Source organism: Phacochoerus africanus, chromosome 2, assembly GCF_016906955.1.
Source record: "Phacochoerus africanus isolate WHEZ1 chromosome 2, ROS_Pafr_v1, whole genome shotgun sequence".
Classification (NCBI taxonomy): Eukaryota; Metazoa; Chordata; class Mammalia; order Artiodactyla; family Suidae; genus Phacochoerus; species Phacochoerus africanus.
This window is the reverse complement of record NC_062545.1, coordinates 255,947,352-255,966,719: the sequence shown is the minus strand read 5'-3', so window position 1 is coordinate 255,966,719 and position 19,368 is coordinate 255,947,352. Positions and strand designations below refer to the sequence as shown.

The window sequence follows — 19,368 nt, the reverse complement described above, 5'->3', positions numbered from 1 at the left end:
ATCTGGCATTGCTGCAAGCTGTGGCATAGGTCACAGATGCGGCTCAGATCCAGTGTTGCTGTGGCTGTGGTGTAGGCCAGCAGCTGCAGCTCTTATTTGACCCTTAGCCCAGGAACTTCCATGTGCTTGTGGTCATGAAAAGAAAAAAAGGGCGGGTGGGGGGTGGGGGGGAACCTCATGTCAAACTCAAAAGCTTTTCACTGCAAAGGAAAGGAAAAGACATCAACAAAACAAAAGACAACTGCTGAATGAGAGAAAATGTTTGCAAACGATATGGCCCGTATGGGGTTAATATCCCAGCTATATAAACAGCTCATACAACTCAACCTCAAAAAAACAAACAACCCAATTAAAAAATGGGCAGAAGACCTCATAGTTCCCTTATGGCTCATCAGGTTAAGGATCCAGTTCTTTCATTGCAGTGGCTCGGGTCACTGCTGTGGTGTGGGTTCCATCCCTGGCCCAGAAATTTCCACATGCTGAGAGTCTGGCCAAAAAATTTTTTTAAAAATGAGCAGAATGGAGTTCCCATTGTGGCGCAGTGGTTAACGAATCCGACTAGGAACCATGAGGTTGCGGGTTCGGTCCCTGCCCTTGCTCAGTGGGTTAACGATCCGGCGTTGCCGTGAGCTGTGGTGTAGGTTGCAGACGCGGCTTGGATCCCGCGTTGCTGTGGCTCTGGTGTAGGCCGGTGGCTACAGCTCTGATTCAACCCCTGGCCTGGGAACCTCCATATGCCGCGAGTGCGGCCCAAGAAATAGCAGCAACAACAACAACAACAACAAAAATGAGCAGAAGACCTTAATACACATTTTCCCAAAGGGGACATACAGATAGATGGCCAATGAGCACATGAACAGGTACTCAACATCACTAATCATGAGGGAAATGCAAATCAAAACCACACCTGTCAGAACTGCTATCACCAAAAAGAACACAAATAGCAGATGTTGGTGAAGATGTGGAGCAAAGGGAATTCTTACACTCTTGTGGTGGGAACATGGATTAATGCAACTACTGTGGAAAACAGTATGGAAGCTTCCTTAAAAAACTAAAACTAGAACTATCATATGACCCAGCAATTCCTATTCCTAGGTATATATCCCCCCAAAAAACCAAAAACACTAATTCAAAAAAATACATGTACCCCAGAGTTCCTGTCGTGGCTCAACAGAAACAAATCTGACTAGTATCCATGAGGACACAGGTTCAATCCCTGGCCTTGCTCAGTGGGTTAAGGATCTGGCATTACCTTGGGCTGTGATGTAGGTCACAGACACGGCTTGGATCTGTCGCTGCTGTGGCTGTGGTACAGGCCGGCAGCCATAGCTCCAATTCGACCCCTAGCCTGGGAATCTCCATATGTCTTGAATATGGTGCTAAAAAAAAAAGATATATGTACCCCAATGTTCATAGCAGCATTATTTACAATTGCCAAGATATGTAAGCAACCTAAGTGTCCATCAACAGATAAAGATGTGGTACACACACACACACACACACACACACACACACACACACACACGGAATACTACTCAGCCATAAAAAAGAATGAAATTTTGCCATTTGCAACAACATGGATGGACTTGGAGGGTATCATGATAAGTGGAATAAGCCAGACAAAGATAAATACCCTATGATAGCACTTATGTGTGGAATATAAAAAATAAACTAGTGACTATAACATAAAATATAGAGAGACATAGAGAACACATCTACAGAGAATCAGTGGTTATCAGTAGGAAGAGGGAAGGGGAGACGGGCAATTTAGGCATAGGGGATTAAGGGGTATAAATGACTATGTATAAAATAAGGTCATATTTTACAACACAGAGAATATAGCCAATATTTTATAATAATTGTAAGTGGAGTATAAATTTTAAAAGTTGTGAGTCACTATATTGTACAACTATAACATATACTATGGCACATCAACAATACTTCAATTAAAAAAATAAGCAAAGTTGTATGTCAATTATACTTCAATAAAAAAATTAATATCCGTAGGAGTTCCCACTGTGGTTCAACAGGTTAAGAACTCAACTAGTATCAAAAAAAAAAAAAAAAGAACTCAACTAGTATCCATGAGGATTAGGTTCAATCCCCAGCCTTGCTCAGTGGGTTAAGGACCAGACATTGTTGCAGGGGTAGGTTGCAGATGCAGCTTGGATCTGGTGTTGCTGTGGCTGTGATGTAGGCTGCCAGCTGCAACTCCGATTCAACCCCTAGCCTGGGAACTTCCATATGCCACAAGCGCAGCCATAAGAGGAAAAAAAAAAAGAGAGAGAGAAGGGGGAATTAATATACCTGGTAATGGGACAAAATGAAATCATCTGGCCCCTGGGGTTTTTTTTTAACAAGATTTTATTTTATTTATTTGTTTATATTTATGGCCACACCCGTGACATGTGAGAAGTTCCCAAGTCAAGGAATGAATTCCAAGCCCAAGCTACAGCAACACCAGATCCTTTTAACCCACTGTGCTGGGCTGGGGATTGCACTCATGGCTCTGCAGTGACCAGAGGCACTACAGGTGTTTTCTTATCCCAGTTCACCACAGCAGGAACTCCCATGTGCCCCCGGTTTGACAGACTGAGGACACATTGCTTACGAGATATTCCTGCTTGAAATGCATAACCTGAGTCTAATCATGAGGTAACTTTAGATAAGCTCAAAATTGAGGGATATTCTAGAGTCCCGGACTCTTTAAAATGTTTGGGGGAGGAGTTCCCATCATGGCTCAGTGGTTAACGAATCTGACTAGGAACCATGAGGTTGCGGGTTCGATCCCTGGCCTTGCTCAGTCAGTTAAGGATCCGGCCGGCCTTGCCATGAGCTGTGGTGTAGGTTGCAGACGCGGCTTGGATCCTGCGTTGCTGTGGCTGCAGCATAGGCTGGTGGCTACAACTCCAATTGGACCCCTAGCCTGGGAACCTCCATATGCCGCGGGAAGCGGCCCTAGAAAAGGCAAAAAGACCAAAAAAAAAAAAGAAAGAAAGAAAGAAAAGAAAAGAAAAAATGTTTTGGGAAAAAAATGCTAAGGAACAATTACAGATTAAAAGAGACCAGATGGGACAGGGGGCATGGGGCGGGGCAGGGGGGAGGAATCCAAACACTGTTAAGAACATTTGTAGTACAACTGGCAATATTTGAATAAGGACTGTATATTAAATAACAGTATTCCATCAACATTGGATCTCCAGAGTCTAATAATTATACTGAGGCTATGTAAGAGAAGGTCTATTCTTAGATACATGTTGAAACATCTAAGGATAAAAGATCTTGCTTTCTGCAACCTTCATATAGAAAAAAAAATAAATTTTTTATATATACACCAAATAGACACATACACACTCGTATGCGTGAGCGCGCACATACGAAGTGATGAAGAAAGAGACAAAGAAAATGTGGCCAAATTTTATCAATTATTTCTAAGTTCCTCATACTTTTCCACATTTGAAATATTTCAAAACAAAAAACAAAGATAAAAAAATTTTTTCAAAAATCAGATCATTTTGGAGTTCCCGTCATGGCTCAGTGGTTAACGAACTTGACTAGTATCCATGAGCACATGGGCTCTATCTCTGGCCTCGCTCAGTGGGTTAAGGATCCAGCATTGCTGTGAGCAGTGGTATAGGTTGCAGACACGGCTGGGATCCTGCATTGCTGCGGCTGTGGTGTAGGCCGGCAGCTACAGCTCCAATTCCACCCCTAGCCTGGGAACCTCCATATGCCACGGGTGTGGCCTTAAAAAGACAAAAGACAAAAATAAAATAAAATCAGATCATTTTGACACGGAGGACTGACTGTATTAGAAGAAGGTGATGAAGATCAAGGAGGAAAAGAGGACTAGCAGAGTGTAAGCTAAATTTGGGTATATCCATATTGTGGAATACGTCACAGCCTCTCCAAAAAGTGAGGTAAGTCTAAATATGCTGACATGAAAAAATTCCAAGATAGATAGCCTGATAAGTTATAAAGCAAATATGAAAAGACCCCAACTGTTTAAAAAAAAAAATTTCAGAGGGGAAAAAATATCCCACATACTCTCCTATGTAACATAGGAAAGCCTACCAAGACTCATATCTAACTGCTAAACTGATCACCACTTGGGAACAGAATGGGGAAGAGGTGATGGAGGCATTTGACATTTTAAGTGGTTTTCTACTGGTGAATTTTCTTTCTTTCTCTCATATGCATGTATTGCTAGTGAACTTGAATATAAAAATAAATAGAAGAATGGATTGTGCTCCCCAAGTACAGTTCTGAAATCTTACACAGACAGAGTAAGGGTTTAGTTTCTTTGGCTGGAAAATTACACCCTCTTGGCCACATCCTTAGGCTCTTGGGTCTTTGGACCATCCAGAACTCAGGCAGGGCCTTGTGAAATTCTTTTATTATTGCATAATTAAAATGAAGTTTGGAGTGCTAATGCAGACTTAGATTTCAAAGATTCTTTCATCAGAGAGAGGGGGTGAGGTAGAAAGAACAGTACTGAGTCAGGTGTCAGGTGTGGGTCTGAGCCCAGCCCTGCGGCTTAGGCAAATCCCTTCCCCTCTTTGAGCTTCACTATTCTCATCTATAGATGGGATCATAAAATCCTTGGCAGGGTGACTGTACATTTTAAAATAGGATAATGGTATTTTTTTTTAATGGCCACACCGGCGGCATATGGAATTACTCATGGGCAGGGATTGAATCTGAGCCGAAGCTTTGACCTCTGCTGCAGCTGCAGCAGTACCGGATCCCTTACCCAACTGTGCTGGGCCAGGGATCCAACCTGTGCCTCTGCAGCAACCTGAGCCACAAGAGTTGGATTCTTAACCCACTGCACCACAGCGGGAACTCATAACAGGATAATGATTAAGAAAGCCTGTGGCAAGCTTCTGATGATTTATTTCATTGCTCTTCCACATGGATCTAAAGCAGCTCTTCATCCTACGAGCAGGAAGGTCCCTGCCCATCGAGCCAGGCTTCAGGGACACCACTCAGCTGCCCTCCCTGAGCTTCCTCACAGGGGCAGCAGTGCCTGACAGCAATGGACCAAGTAGAAGCCTAAGGCCATGGTTTTCTGCGACTGCCCAAGCCAATACCAGGGGCCATACTCACCTCTCAAAAATCTCCTGCTCCTTCTGCTGTGAGAAAAGAAAACAGAGTCAGGCTTGGTGCCAGGAACCCAGCAGGTAGTTAAGACCTAGATATGATTCACTTGCATGGAGGGCTGCATGTGGACAGAGACCCTAGAATAAAACCTTTTTTTTTTCCTTCCTCAAGACTCCGTGCAAAACTTTATGGGTCCTTCTTTCACATACCTTCCCACCACACACTCTGAATGAATCCCTCTGTCCCCTGTCCCATGGATGTCCTGGGTTTCCCTTAACTACACTTCAGGACAATCATATATTTATCCAACCTCTCATCCCCCACCAAGACTGTCAGCTGCTCGATGGCTGGGACTCTTTCTGAATCTTCTGCTGTGACTGTCCTGATGTTTAGGACAGAAGGTGCTCGGTACATGGAAGCTGTGTGACAAAACGAACGTACAATCTGGGACAGTCACGGAAACTGCCCCACTTGAGCTGCAGTGGGACAGCTCAGGTGCTTCCCGTTCTCATTTCTCTGCTTGGCACTTCTACCCAGATGTCGCCCTGTCACCTTAAAACTGTAGGCATATCTATATAAAATACTTTGAAAGGACATGCACCAGCACTTTAGTCATGGTCATTTCTGGGCGGCAGGAGTGAGGATGAGCTCTGTACTTGCACTGGGCCCCTTGTTGGTGCAGTGTCCTCTCTGAGAGCTCCTGGACTCTCTCCACCTCCCCTCTTCCTTTATCCTCCCTGTGACTCTTGTCTTTCGGGCATCAACTCCTATTTTTTATTTTTTTATTTTTTGTCTTTTTGTCTTTTCTAGGGCCGCTTCCCGCGGCATATGGAGGCTCCCAGGCTACGGGCCTAATCGGAGCTGTAGCCACCAGCCTACACAAGAGCCACCGCAACGCAGGATCTGAGCCGAGTCTGCGACCTACACCACAGCTCACGGCAAGGCCGGATCCTTAACCGACTGAGTGAGGCCAGGGATCGAACCCGCAACATCATCGTTCTTAGTTGGATTCGTTAACCACTGAGCCAGGACGGGAACTCCTCAGGCATCAACTTCTAAGTCACTTCATTCAGGAAGCCTTCCCTGACTACCACCTCCCTCAAGCCTGGATTGTGGGGGGTCCCAGTTCTCAGTAATGCCCTTTACCACAGCACAGTATTCCTCCATATTCTAATTATCAGTTTATATAGTCGTCTCTTCCATGATGCTGTGAGTTGCTGGCAGCTGTATACCTCCACCCCATAGCACAGTGCTTAGCATTCAGTAGGCACTCAGTAAATATTTGCTCACTATTGAAAAAGCAGTTACCAGGTGCAAAAAAAAAAAAAAAAAATCCGTAGAGTTTTATTGCCCTGTCTCATCTCTGTTCCAAATTATCATTTCCCACCTATCTCCTACCAATCAACATTCTTTTTTTTTTTGTCTTTTTAGGGCCGCATCCGTGGCATATGGAGGTTCCCAGGCTAGGGGTCTAATCAGAGCTGTAGCCACCAGCCTATGCCAGAGCCACAGCAACTCAGGATCCGAGCTGCGTCTGCGACCTACACCACAGCTCACGGCAATGCCAGATCCTTAACCCACTGAGCGAGGCCAGGGATTGAACCTACAACCTTATGGTTCCTAGTTGGAGTCATTAACCACTGAGCCACGATAGGAACTCCCCAATCAACATTCTTGATGTGTCCAGACTTTGGGGGAGTCTAGCCATCTGGCTGTGTCTTCACCCCTGCCTGACTTACAATTAGCTGGAGGTCATCCAGATGGGTGAGCATGTCCACCAGGCTGGTCCGGATGGTGTCGAGCTTCTGCAGTGCCTCGGCCCAGTGTACTCGCTGCGTCAGGATGCTCTGGTGGGCCCGCTCCTCTTCGCCATGCACCTGTTCCAGCAACCTCTGCTCCTCGCTTTCACACAGACTCCTCACCAGACCCAGCCGCTGGATGACCAGTTCCCGCGCTGCACTGGCCCTGCTCTGACAAGGGATAAAACGAGGTCCTGGCAGAGCCCCAGTCAAGATCAGGAGGGTTTGGGCTCAGCCAGAGGAACACGGAGATTGATTAGCAATGTCTGCCGTGGGGACAATAAGGGCAGGAAGACTGCTTATACCATCGGAGCCCTAAGATTTCCCGATTGTGGTTTAGGGTAAAATACTCTGAGATCCAGGAGATCCAATTGTGGCTCAGCAGAAACAAATCTGACTAGCATCCATGAGGATGCAGGTTTGATCCCTGGCCTCACTCAGTGGGTTAAGGAGCTGACATTGCCATAAATGGTGGTATGGGTTGCAGAAGTGGCTTGGATGTAGCATTGCTGTGGCTGTGCTGTAGGCCAGCAGCTACAGCTCCAGTTTGACTCCTAGCCTGGGACACTCCATATGCAGCTGGTATAGCCCTAAAAGGCAAAAAACTAAACCAAACAAAAAACTCTGAGATTCAGACATCCAGGCTGTATCTCATGGAGCTAAGATGACAGGACGGAAGAGCTGAGCTGGGCAGGGCTTAGAGATCAGCTGGAATCACCTGCTTATTTCACAGTTGGGAATCCCAAGGCCAAGAGACCAAAGCCAGAGAATCACAGAACTGCAGAGCAGAGAGGACTAAAAAGTCATCCCCATCAACAGGATGCACACCAACAATAGTAGTCTGATTGCTATTTTGTTTTATCTTATTTTATTTTTATTTATTTTAGTCTTCTTAGGGCCCCACCCATGGTATATGGAGGTTGCCAGGCTAGGGGTCGAATAGGAGCTGCAGCTGCCAGCCTACACCACAGCCATAGCAACACAGGTTCTGAGCCGCGTCTGTGCCCTACACCGCAGCTCACAGCAACGCTGGATCCTTAACCCGCTGATCGAGGTCAGGGATTAAACCTGCATCCTCATGGATACTAGTCAGATTCGTTTCTGCTGAGCCACAATGGGAACTCCTGATTGCTATTTTGAATGTCTGAAGATCAAAAGCTCATTACTTCCCAAATCTGTCCATCCCCGCTGCTGTCATGGTAGAATCCTTATCTGAAATGCAGAAGGGCTGAAATCAGTTCTGAGTCAGTGAGGTTAGCATGTGTCCCCTAGCAACCAGCATAGTGCCTGGCACAGAGTAGGTGCTCAAATATTTACTGACTGACTGAATGGGAATGTTTTTTCCAACGTAGTCAAAAATCTCTTGGTAGTGCTCACACGCCAAGTCAGTGGCAGGGCAGTGGCAGAGCAGTGGCAGTTCTCTTGACTCTCAGTCCATCTCTATTGCCCTACACCCGTGCGTATGGGAGTACCCAGTCCTCCCAAATGCATCACTAAATGAAGCACCTGCATTCTTGCCAGAAAGTAAGAGGAGATCTGTTTCCTTCAGGCCAGAACATCAGTGAGAGCCAGCAGCATTCCTCATTTCCTGCCCCTGAAGACTCGCTGTGCACAGTGCAAGGGACAATTGTGCCTGTTTTTCAGAAGAAACTGAAACCCAAAGTTTGCCCAGTGGGGAAGAGAGAATGGCTGAGTGAGTGCCCGAGGGAACCCAGGGGTTCAGGCTCCAACTCCAGTGTTCTTTTGAGGCAACATAAGACAGTGATTAGGAAATTAGGGTGTAGAGACAGTGCCTGGGTTTAAGCCTTAGTTGTCCACTTACTATGTGTAGAACAACCAGCATGTTACTTAGCTTCCCTGTGCCTCAGTTTTCTAATCTGTAAAATGGAGATACTAATGGTACCAATCTCATAAGCCTATTGCAAATATTAAAGGAGTTAATACATATAAGTAAATAGAACGAAGCCTGGCATGTAAGTGTTTGATAATATTAGCTACTGCTCTTCTCTCTATCCCACCTCCATAGCTTTCCCATGGGTTGGGTCTCTGCAGCCACATTTATACTGTGTGATCACGATCAAGGACAGACCCAAGATGCATCAAATACTCCCTGAATAGAAGGTTGTGGTCAATGGCAACATGTTTCTTGAGTTATTCCCAGAAAAGAATAGCAGAGAAAAAAGAAAACTTTGCTTTCCGAAAATATGCCTGATTAAGCCAAAATTCCTCCTAGAACAAAACATAAAAATACAGAGTTCCCCAGGGGCCTATCGGTTAAGTATTCTGCATTGTCACTGCTGTGGCTCTGGTTTGATCCCTGGCCTGGGAACCTCCACATGCCCTGGGCATGGCCAAAAAAAAAAAAAAAAAAAAAAAGTTGGAAAAACAGCCCAAAGCATTTTTTTTCCTTTTAATGGCCGCATCCATAGCATATGGAGGTTCCTGGGCCAGGAGTTGAATCTGCACCACAGCTACAACCTATGCCAGATCTTTTAACCCACTGCCCAAGCTGGGGATCAAACCTACCCTTCTGCAGCAACCTGAGCTACTGCAGATATTCTTAACCCACTGTGCCACAGCAAGAACTCCCAAAGCATCTTTTTAAAAGTAAACCTGCTCTAGCAGAAGGAAATCCCTTGGAGTCCAGAAGTTGAAAAGAAACTGAAAACCAATGTAATCAAAAACTCAACTAGTTGCCCTAAATGGGACTTGTGATTTACCTTAGAATCTTGTACTCATCTAAACTATCATAAAAAATGAGAGCATAATAAAGATGTCTCTGATCAAAAATCAAAAACTTCTTATGAATGGGGGAATTATTAAGAGGTGTACTTTAAAATATTTGACTTTTTTTTTTTTTTTTTTGGTTCTTAGGACCATACCCATGGCATATGGAGGTTTCCAGGCTAGGGGGTGAATCTGAGCTCTAGCTGCTGGCCTATACCACAGCCACGGCCATACAGGATCCGAGCCGCATCTGCAATCTACAAGACACATCATGGCAATGCCAGATCCTTAACCTACTGAGAGAGGCCAGGGATCGAACCCACAACCTCATGGTTCCTAGTAGGATTTGTTTCTGCTGCGCCACAACAGGAACGCCTATTTGTATTAAAATCGTAAGGAACCAAAAATAGGCCATAAATAGAAAGTGTAACTTTCAAGCTAGCACAGGGAAAAGGATGGATGAAGAGTTGATCAACTCAAAAGAAAGGAGGAAAAGAAGAAAAAAGCATAGAAAAAGCTGACTATATAGAAAACAAAATAAAATGATAGCCACAAATCCAAGAGTCACGAGACATGTTTCTACAATATTTTCTTATTAGCCTCTTTGCTGAAAACTCTGTCTTGTCCTGCTTTACTTTACCCCATCTTCCTGCTTGGAAAACCGTCGCAGTGATGGTGAATGTCTTAAGCTTAAGAACAAAGACCTAAAGGCATAAGTTATTCATAGGATCAGCTGAATGAGGACACAATGCATTGGTCTAGGCACGCCAGACCTGTGCAGATTGGCATGCCATTTGCACAGCATGATTCGTCCTCTTAAGAATAAAAGAGGAGCCCCATGGCCCCAAGGGGTTTATGAGGGGTCGTTAGCTGGATATGCACTAGCAAGGAGCACCGAGGTACAAACCTAGGCACAAAGGGTTGCTGCAGATAGGCATGCCTCTGCAGAAGCATAATGGTGATTCTCTAGATGCTGTGCATAGATAGCTGACGCCAAGCTTCCTCAAATGCTAATGACTGTTAAATGCCTAAAGGTCAGAATAAAAGCTTAATCAGCAACTGGCTATGTGACTTTTAAAATAACTTAAAAAAAAAAAACAAAAACCTATATCCGGCACCTCCCTTCTCACTTGACGTAATCCTAAAAAACACAATAAAAGCAGTGTGGTTTCTTGAGGTGGTGCTCTTGGTCCCTGAGACCTTGAGTCCCCTGGTTCCCACCTTTACTTAAGATAAATGTCTCTGTGTCTTGCTTTATGTTAACTTTTTTCCTTAAGTTCCACAGCACCTGTTCTTCAGCCCCATCTCAGCAGGATGGGTCTCAGCACCCAAGTAAATCAGAAATCACAATAGTGATAAATTGATGAAACTCCCTAGTTAGAAGGCAAGGATTACCAGATTGGACTTTTTAAAAAAGGAAACAAAATCCAGTTTTAAGACACATCTAAAACATTAAGAACATAAGAAGCTGAAAGTAAAAGAAAAGAAAGTGTTATATCCAGAAAACTTTTGTTGGTCTAGTAATGAATAAGGGACAAAATAGACTTTAAGGCAAAGATTCTTGAGCATGAAAGGTCATTAAAAAGTGATAAAAGGGGTGTTTTACCAGGAATATATAGCAAATCTAAATATATAGATTTAATAAATAGCACCAAAATATAAAAAGAATAATTGACAAAATTATTAGAAGAAATAGACAAGTCCACAGCATACTATGAAAATGTAAATGCCCTTTGCCAGTAATCAATAAATCTAGCAATACAAAATTAGTATAGAGAAGATCCAAACCAATAATAAGCTTAATTAATAGACATATACAGAATCCTAAACATTGTTTCGAGTGAATGTAAAACATTCACCTAAATCAGAGTTCCCATCATGGCTTAGCGGTTAACAAAACCCACTAGGATCCATGAGGACTCGGGTTTGATTCTTGGCCTTGCTCAGTGGGTTAAGAATCCAGCATTGCTGTGAGCTGTGGTGTAGGTCACAGATGTGGCTCCGCTCCTACGTTGCTGTGGCTGCGGTGTAGGCCAGGGACTATAGCTCCAATTTGCCCCCTAGCCTGGAAAGTTCCATATGCCGCAGGTACAGCCTTAAAAAGGCAAAAAACCAAAAAACCATTCACCTAAATTGACTGTACTTTGGGACATGAAGCAAGTCTCAACAAAGTTCAAAGGACTGCCATCATACACATCATGATGCTGTTAGAAATCAGTAAAAAATATATAATGATGATGATTACACTAATTTAAAAAGTAAAACGTGAAAAGACATATTGGGAAATTTTAAAGCACAAATAATTAGTAATAAAAAATCAGGACTTCCCTGGTGATTTAGTGGTTAAGGACTCGGTGTTGTCACTGCTGTGGCTCAGGTTGCTGCTATGGCACAGGTTCAATCCCTGGCCCAGGAACTTCCACATGCTCCAGGTATGGCCAAAGAGTAAGAAAATTTTATTACTGAATGAAACTGAAAATACTCTGAATGAAATGAATGAAACTGAAAATCAAAACTGTGGGATATTGCTCTATCAATACCTAGAAGGAAAAGGGTGAGCTTAAATGCTCACCTTGAAAAAAGACTAAAATCAACAGACTTTGTTCAACCCAGGAAGTTAACAAACAACAGGGTAACCCCCCCAAAAAAAACTTAGAAGGAAAAAATTATAGAGGAAATAATAATGGAAAATAGAAACAATCAGAAGAGAACTTCCATAAGCTCTACCCATCACCTACCCATCTACCTGTACCTGTGCCCATACATTGTCTTCCCTCTTTCTTCCTTTCTTTCCTCTTTTTTTTTTTTTGCTTTTAAGGACTGCATCCGCGGCATATGGAGGTTCCCAGGCTAGGGGTCTAATCAGAGCGACAACTGCCAGTCTCCACCACAGCCACAGCAACGCAGGACCCGAGCCTCGTGTGTGACCTACACCACAGCTCACGGCAATGCCACATCCTTAACCCACTGAGTGAGGCCAGGGATCGAACCCGAAACTTCATGGTTCCTAGTTGGATTCATTTCAGCTGCTCCACGATGGGAACTCCATGTCTTCCCTATTTCTGTGGATAAACTGCCCGTGCTCTTACCAATGTTCAACCTTCCAATTGTTGACTAGATCCCATCCCCTTTGCTATACCAGATTATTCCATTTCTCTGGCGTCATTAATATCCCCCTCTCTACTGAACAATTCCTATCAGCAAACACAAATAGAGTAATTGCTCCCATCTCAAAGCAAACAGAAGTTTCCGCTGTGGTGCAGTGTGTTAAGAATCCGACTGCAGCAGCAGCTCACCTCACAGCGGAGGTGTAGGTTCACTCGTCAGCCTGGCACAGTGGGTTAAAGGATCTGTCATTGTCGCAGCTCTACATCATAGCAGCAGCAGCTTGGATTCAATCCCTGGCCCAGGGAATTCCAAATACTGATGGTGCTGCCATTAAAATAAATAAATAAATAAATTTTAAAAAAAAGGAGTTCCCATCGTGGCACAGCAGAAATGAATCCGACTAGGAACTGTGAGGTTGCGGGTTGATCCCCGGCCTCACTCAGTTGGTTAAGGATCTGGTGTTGCCATGAGCTGTGTTGTAAGTCACAGACATGGCTCGGATCAGGCATGGCTGTGACTGTGGCTGTGGCTGTGGCTGGTGGCTACAGCTCTGATTAGAACCCTAGCCTGGGAACCTCTATATGCCATGGGTGCGGCCCCAGAAAAGACGCTTGCGCGCGCACACACACACACACACACACAAAAATAACCCTCTCAATCCCATATCCTCCTCCACTGTCATCCCATTTCTCAGCTCCCTTCTACAGCAAAACTCCTCAAGAGTGGACTGTGCTGTGCCAACTCTGCCCAATTGCTCTTCTCCTAGCCTCTCAAAAACTCATTCTAATCAGGCTTTTATCCCAACACTCTACAAAACTCCTCTTGTCCAGATCTCCAATGATGAGCATGTTACTAAAGAGTCCACACTCACTTCTCACCTTATTTGATCTCTCTGCAACATTTGACACCAAGGATCTCCTTTATCTCCTTGAAACCTACTGTGAGACATAATATTCTCTTTGTTTTACCCCTATCTCACTAATTGCTCTTCCTTGGTCTCCTTGGCCTGTTCCTCCTACCTTCTTTCTTTCTTTCTTTCTTTCTTTCTTTTTTTTTTTTTTTGTCTTTTTAGGTCCACACCCATGGCATGTGGAAGTTCTCAGCCTAGGGGTCAAATCAGAGATGCAGCTGCCAGCCTTCACCACAGCCACACGGGATCCAAGCCACATCTGCGACATATACCACAGCTCATGGCAATGCTGGTGAGGCTAGGGATCGAACCCACATCCTCATGGATACTAGTTGGGTTTGTTACCACCAAGCCACAAGGGGAACTCCCCTCCTAGCTTCTCAATGGTTAAAAGCTTCTCAGTCCTTGGACCCCTGTTTTTTCCTATATGATCCTTCATTGGAAGAAAGTCATTTTCTATCAGAGTCTTCGCGACAAGTATGTGCTGGGAATAATTCACTCTGGTAGTTCCCGTCATTGCGCAGTGGAAACGAATCCAACTAGGAATCATGAAGTTGAGGGTTCGATCCCTGGCCTCACTCGGTGGGTTAAGAATCTGGTGTTGCCGTGAGCTGTGGTGTAGGTCACAGACGAGGCTCGGATCTGGTGTTGCTGGGGCTCTGGCATAGGCCGGTGGCAACAGCTCTGATTAGACCCCTAGCCTGGGAACCTCCATATGCCTCCACTGTGGCCCTAAAAGGACAAAAGACAAAATAAAATAAATCATCCACTCTACCCAGATGGTAAAACCCAGAGAGAAGAGAACTCATCTTTCCTGGGAATCCAGCTTTGCTAATAGCACAATGAGTCTGAGAGGTTGGGAGGGGACCCTAGGCTGGTCCAAGCCCATAAGGCTGAGGTCTTATCCTAGGAGGGGACCAGGAGGAGAGGGAGAAGGGCAAAGAATAACCTACCACTGCTCTCTGGTTCTTCCCTGGCAAGACGTCAGCCACATACTTGGTGATGGTAGCACTCTGTAACTGCAGCCTCTCACACTGGTCCACAATCTTGTTCTGCAACACAAATGACTTCCATGGCATCTTGATCCATGTTAATGCATTGACTCCATTCCAGCAGTTTTTTTTTCCTTTTACCCCAGCTCAGCTACCCACTCCCACAGCCCTATTGCAGACCTCATCATTATTGAGAACTATACCACCTCCAAAATCTTCATTTCAAGGATCCCACACCCTTCCCATCACTTCCCATTCTTCTAGATCACATACCCTAGAATCTCCATTCCAACAATTTTTTTTTTTTTTTGAGGGCCTCACAGCAGCATATGGAGGTTCCCAGGCTAGGGGTTGAATTGGAGCTGTAGCTGCCGGCCTGCACCACAGCCACAGTAACGCCAGATCCAAGCTGTGTCTTCGACCTACACCACAGCTCACGGAAATGCCGGATCCTTAACCCACTGAGCAAGGCCAGGAATCGAATGCACAACCTCATGGTTACTAGTCGGGTTCATTAACCACTAAGCCATGACAGAAACTCCCATTCCAACAATTCTTCAGCCTAGATGGACCAATACATTAGTCTTACCACTTTCCACCATTCATCATCCCCTTTTGTGGCCTCACTTCCCTCTTTATCCTGAAATACCATGCCCATCATTATAATCACTTTCTTACGTACACTCTCAACCCTCCTCCATACTCAGCTCCCTGACTCTCCACACCTGCTCTGAACAGAAGAACATGGCTTCTCAAGCTGCTCTTCCCACTCATTAAACAGTACCATCAATCGCCAACCTCATTACCCAAACCCCAAAACCCAGGAGTTACTCTCCAGCTCCACATCTAATCCATCAGTGAATCCTATCAGCCCCATCTTCAAAGTCTCTCTCTGTGTGTCTCTGTCTCCCTCCCTCTCCCCTCTGGCTACTTCTAGTCACCTCTACTCCTGCTATTCCACCCAGATCACAATTACTTCTCACAGGAACTGCTGTTAGAGCCTCTTAACTGAACTTCCAGCCATCACCACCCTTGCGAAGGAAATCAGAGCAAGTCACATCGCAGCTCAAAACCCTGCAATGGTTTTCCAATACACCCAACGTGGAGTTCCCGTCGTGGTGCAGTGGTTAACGAATCTGACTAGGTACCATGAGGTCTCGAGTTCGATCCGTGGCCTTGCTCAGTGGTTAAGGATCCGGTGTTGCCGTGAGCTGTGGTGTAGGTTGCAGACGTGGCTCGGATCCCGCATTGCTGTGGCTCTGGCGTAGGCTGGCAGCTGGCGCTCCAATTCAACCCCTAGCCTGGGAACCTCCATATGCCTTGGGAGCAGCCCTAGAAAAGGCAAAATGACAAAAGACCAAAAAAAAAAAAAAAATACACCCAATGTGAAACCTGAGTCAACAAGGCCCTACCTATGGGACTCTGCATATCTTTCCAATAGTCAATCTTTCCAATGTCACTTCCTCCCACTCCCCACACTGGCTTTTTTCTGCTCCATAAACATACCAAACGTGTCTTGACCTCAATGCCTTTGCACATGTTGTTTCTTCTGTCTCCAGCAGTCTTCTTCCAAATACGTCCCACTCCCCGACTCCATGTCACCTCTTTGGAAGCCTTCCCTGACCACCTGCACACCCCATTCCCTACTTTATTTTTCTCCCTTGACTTATCACTCTCTGACGGCATATCATGGGTCTGTTTACTTTCACTTATTTTTTTTTTGATATCTGTCCCCCCACCACAGGAACATAAGAATGATGACTTTGACTTGTTCTCTATGTCCTACTACCTAGAATAGAGTTCCTATGCATAGAAGGCCTTGAATAAATATTTGCTGAATGAATGCACACCCACTTCCTTGGTCACAGGAGCTTCAGCAATTCATTTAGAAATGAAGACACTGGGCCCCACCATGGCCCAGAGGATACGAATCCAACTAGGAACCATGAGGTTGTGGGTTTGATCCCTGGCCTCGTCAGTGGGTTAAGGATCTGGTGTTGTCATGGCTGTGGCACAGGCCGGCAGCTACAGCTCTGGTGTGACCCCTAGCCTGGGAACCTCCATATGCCGCAGGTGCAGTCCCCCCAAAAAAGCAAATAAAATAAAATAAATAAATAAATAAGAAATGAAGATGCTGAGGCCCACTGAGAAGTGATTAAAGCCAGACAGCTGCTCTGCTACTCCATTTCTCCAGGTAACAACTGGAGCCCTTCCAGGCAGCAGTGCACCAGCATCTCCCCCAAGAGCCTTGCCCCAATTCTATTTGCCAAAAGACAACCCAGCTGTCTCTTCTGGGCAGCTTTTTTTTTAAGGGCCGTACCCGCAGCATATGGAGGGAGGTTCCCAAGCCAGGGGACTAATCGGAGCTGTAGTCACCAGCAATGCAGGATCAGAGCTGAGTCTGTGACCTGTACCACAGCTCGCAGCAACATCAGATCCTTAACCAACTGAGCAAAGCCAGGGATCAAAACTAGGTCCTCATGGATACTAGTCAGATTCATTTCCACTGAGCCACGATGGAAACTCCGAGGGAATTTTGTAAACCCCCCCCCTCCAATTAGGAATCAATCTTATACTTCACCAGTCCAAACACAAAGTGAAAGAACTGAATCAACTAGAAGGAAGCTGAGCAAACCGAGTCTAGCTTCCGAAAAGCTACAGGGCAGATATCCAGAAGGTAAGAGAGAGGTTGCTGAACTGGTGTGGTTTTTGCCCAATTCAGTAACAATCTTGCCCTGGGGCAAAATTTCTTTGCTGGCTAGGGGGGTGGAGGAACCAGCAAAAACCAAACTCTGCTCAAAATTGGAGGGAGAGAGAGCAGGACATCTCCCTCCAGGCAAAGAAGATGAATATGTTAAGGGCCTCAGGAGGGTTAAGCAAAGATTCCTTGCTCCCAGGCAGAGTGCATTCTAAAACAAGCCCCTGGCCTGCCACCCTGGCCCAGTCTTCACCCCTCCTACCACTCAGATTCAGCCTTGATGGCAACTTTTTTTTTCCGTAAGGTTTCATTAAATTCTCACTCCCATTAGCATCACTTCCTGCCTCCAACCACTGAAGCAAAGAAGTGGTTTTCTCTGGCCTAGTCAATGACTCCCCTGCCCCGCCCCCTGAACAAAAGGAACCTTGGAGAAGTTACTGCCCTGTTGTGGGTCTCAGTTCCCTCATCTGTAAAATGCAGGTAGGACCACTGCTTCAAAGGCTTGGTCTAGATCCAACGGGATGAGGGAGATATATATATATATATATATATATCAGGTCTTTTAAGGGCCACACTGGTGGCATATGGAGGTTCCCAGGCTAGGGGTCAAATCGGAGCTGTTACGGCCACAGCAATACCAGCTCCGAGCCACGTCTGAGACCTACACCACAGCTCACAGCAATGCTGGATCCTTAACCCACTGAGAGAGGCCAGGGATCCAGCCTGTGTCCTTATGGATACTAGTCAGATTCATTTCCTCTGAACCACAATGGGAACTCCAAGATGACAGATATTTAAGTGCTTTGGAACTGGCAAAGTTTCTATGCACTGTGCAAATTCATTATACCACATTAGCCAAACTTATCTTCATCATCACTCTTGTGGATAGAGGTGACAGATAGGATCAATCAGAAGCTGTCAGGCGCTGTGGAATAATTCTGAATCCCTTAGCCCCAGCAACCTGTTAGGTGTGTTTATCACAGTCCAGCCTGAGTTTGCAACTCCAGGGGGAAGAGCCCTCAGGCTGTTGGGAGAATCAAGCCGCTTAATAGCTTAATCAAATTGCAAGGAAATCCCCAGGGACCACAGCTAGGGTGGAAGGAGGAAGGAAGCCTTGACTTGACTCTCCAATCTCAGCAGCTCAGAAGAAGGAAGGTGGCTCGCCTGGAGCCTAGCTGGAAGTAGAGGTGGGGAGAAAGACACCCTAGGAGAAGGGTTCGAGTAGAAACCTCGGATTTCCTCCCTGCTCCCTCCGTTTACCCAAGTGAAACAAACCAGCCTGAAGTGCAGTCCAGCCAATCCTGAAAGGGAAATCTCACCAGGAAACCCGAAGGCTTTGAGTTGAGGGGCTAAGGAACAAGGAGGAGCCAGGTTTCATCAGATTTCAGTTTCCAATGGGGCGGAAGTTGGGGCACTCCAGGTCCTGGGCAACTGGAGCAGCGAAGCCCTTTATTGCCCAATGCCAAGCCCATGGCTCAACAGCTCTAATAAACGCGCGCTATCACTGCCCCTAAACTACAAATGAGGACACCAAGGCCCAGAGATTTATGATACGCACAGGAGGGACCTGAGGGAGAAGAGATTCGAACTCTGGTCAGCTTGACTCCAGAAGCCACACCCATAACCGCCTAGTTCTACAGCCAGTGCCACTTCGGAGCCCGAATTCCCAGACCAGCCGGTGGGTCCCCGCCGGGTCCACGCCCAGCGCCTCTCCGCCGGCTCCCCCTTCTTCCGGAGCCCGCGGTCTCCTAGCGCCCACGCCCGCTCACCCGCAGCTCTTCCGCGCGCTCCTCCGCCCGGCGGATGCGGTGCCCCTGGCAGCGGCCGTCCAGTCCCGCGCAGGCGGCGCACACCGGTCGTCGCTCAGAGCAGCAGAACCAGCTCAGAGCCTGGCCGTGCTCGGGGCAGAGCGGCCCCGGCTGGGGGGACCCCGTCTCAGACCCTGGCTCGGGCCCCGTCTCGGGCCCCGGCCCCGAGCTCTCAGCGGACATGGCCGAGCTGGGCGCCCCGCGCGCTCCACCTGTCGCAGGT

The 19,368-nt window shown here is 46.1% G+C and overlaps 2 protein-coding genes across 2 annotated transcripts in view; one reads left to right on the top strand and one right to left on the bottom strand.

Annotated features, from left to right (window-relative positions):
* HDHD3 (haloacid dehalogenase like hydrolase domain containing 3) overlaps positions 1-9,230 on the top strand; it is a 22,733-nt gene extending 13,503 nt beyond the window's left edge. The window contains exon 3 of the transcript XR_007133298.1: positions 8,452-9,230. The gene's annotated coding sequence lies outside the window, so the exon portion shown is untranslated. The remainder of the gene's footprint in view (positions 1-8,451) is intronic.
* BSPRY (B-box and SPRY domain containing) overlaps positions 1-19,368 on the bottom strand; it is a 26,961-nt gene extending 7,593 nt beyond the window's left edge. Inside the window, exons 1-4 of the mRNA XM_047768195.1 lie at positions 19,107-19,368; positions 14,601-14,699; positions 6,843-7,073; positions 5,110-5,135 (exon numbers count right to left, since the gene is read on the bottom strand). Coding sequence (XP_047624151.1) covers positions 5,110-5,135; positions 6,843-7,073; positions 14,601-14,699; positions 19,107-19,328 — 578 coding nt within the window. The 5' untranslated portion in view covers positions 19,329-19,368. The remainder of the gene's footprint in view (positions 1-5,109; positions 5,136-6,842; positions 7,074-14,600; positions 14,700-19,106) is intronic.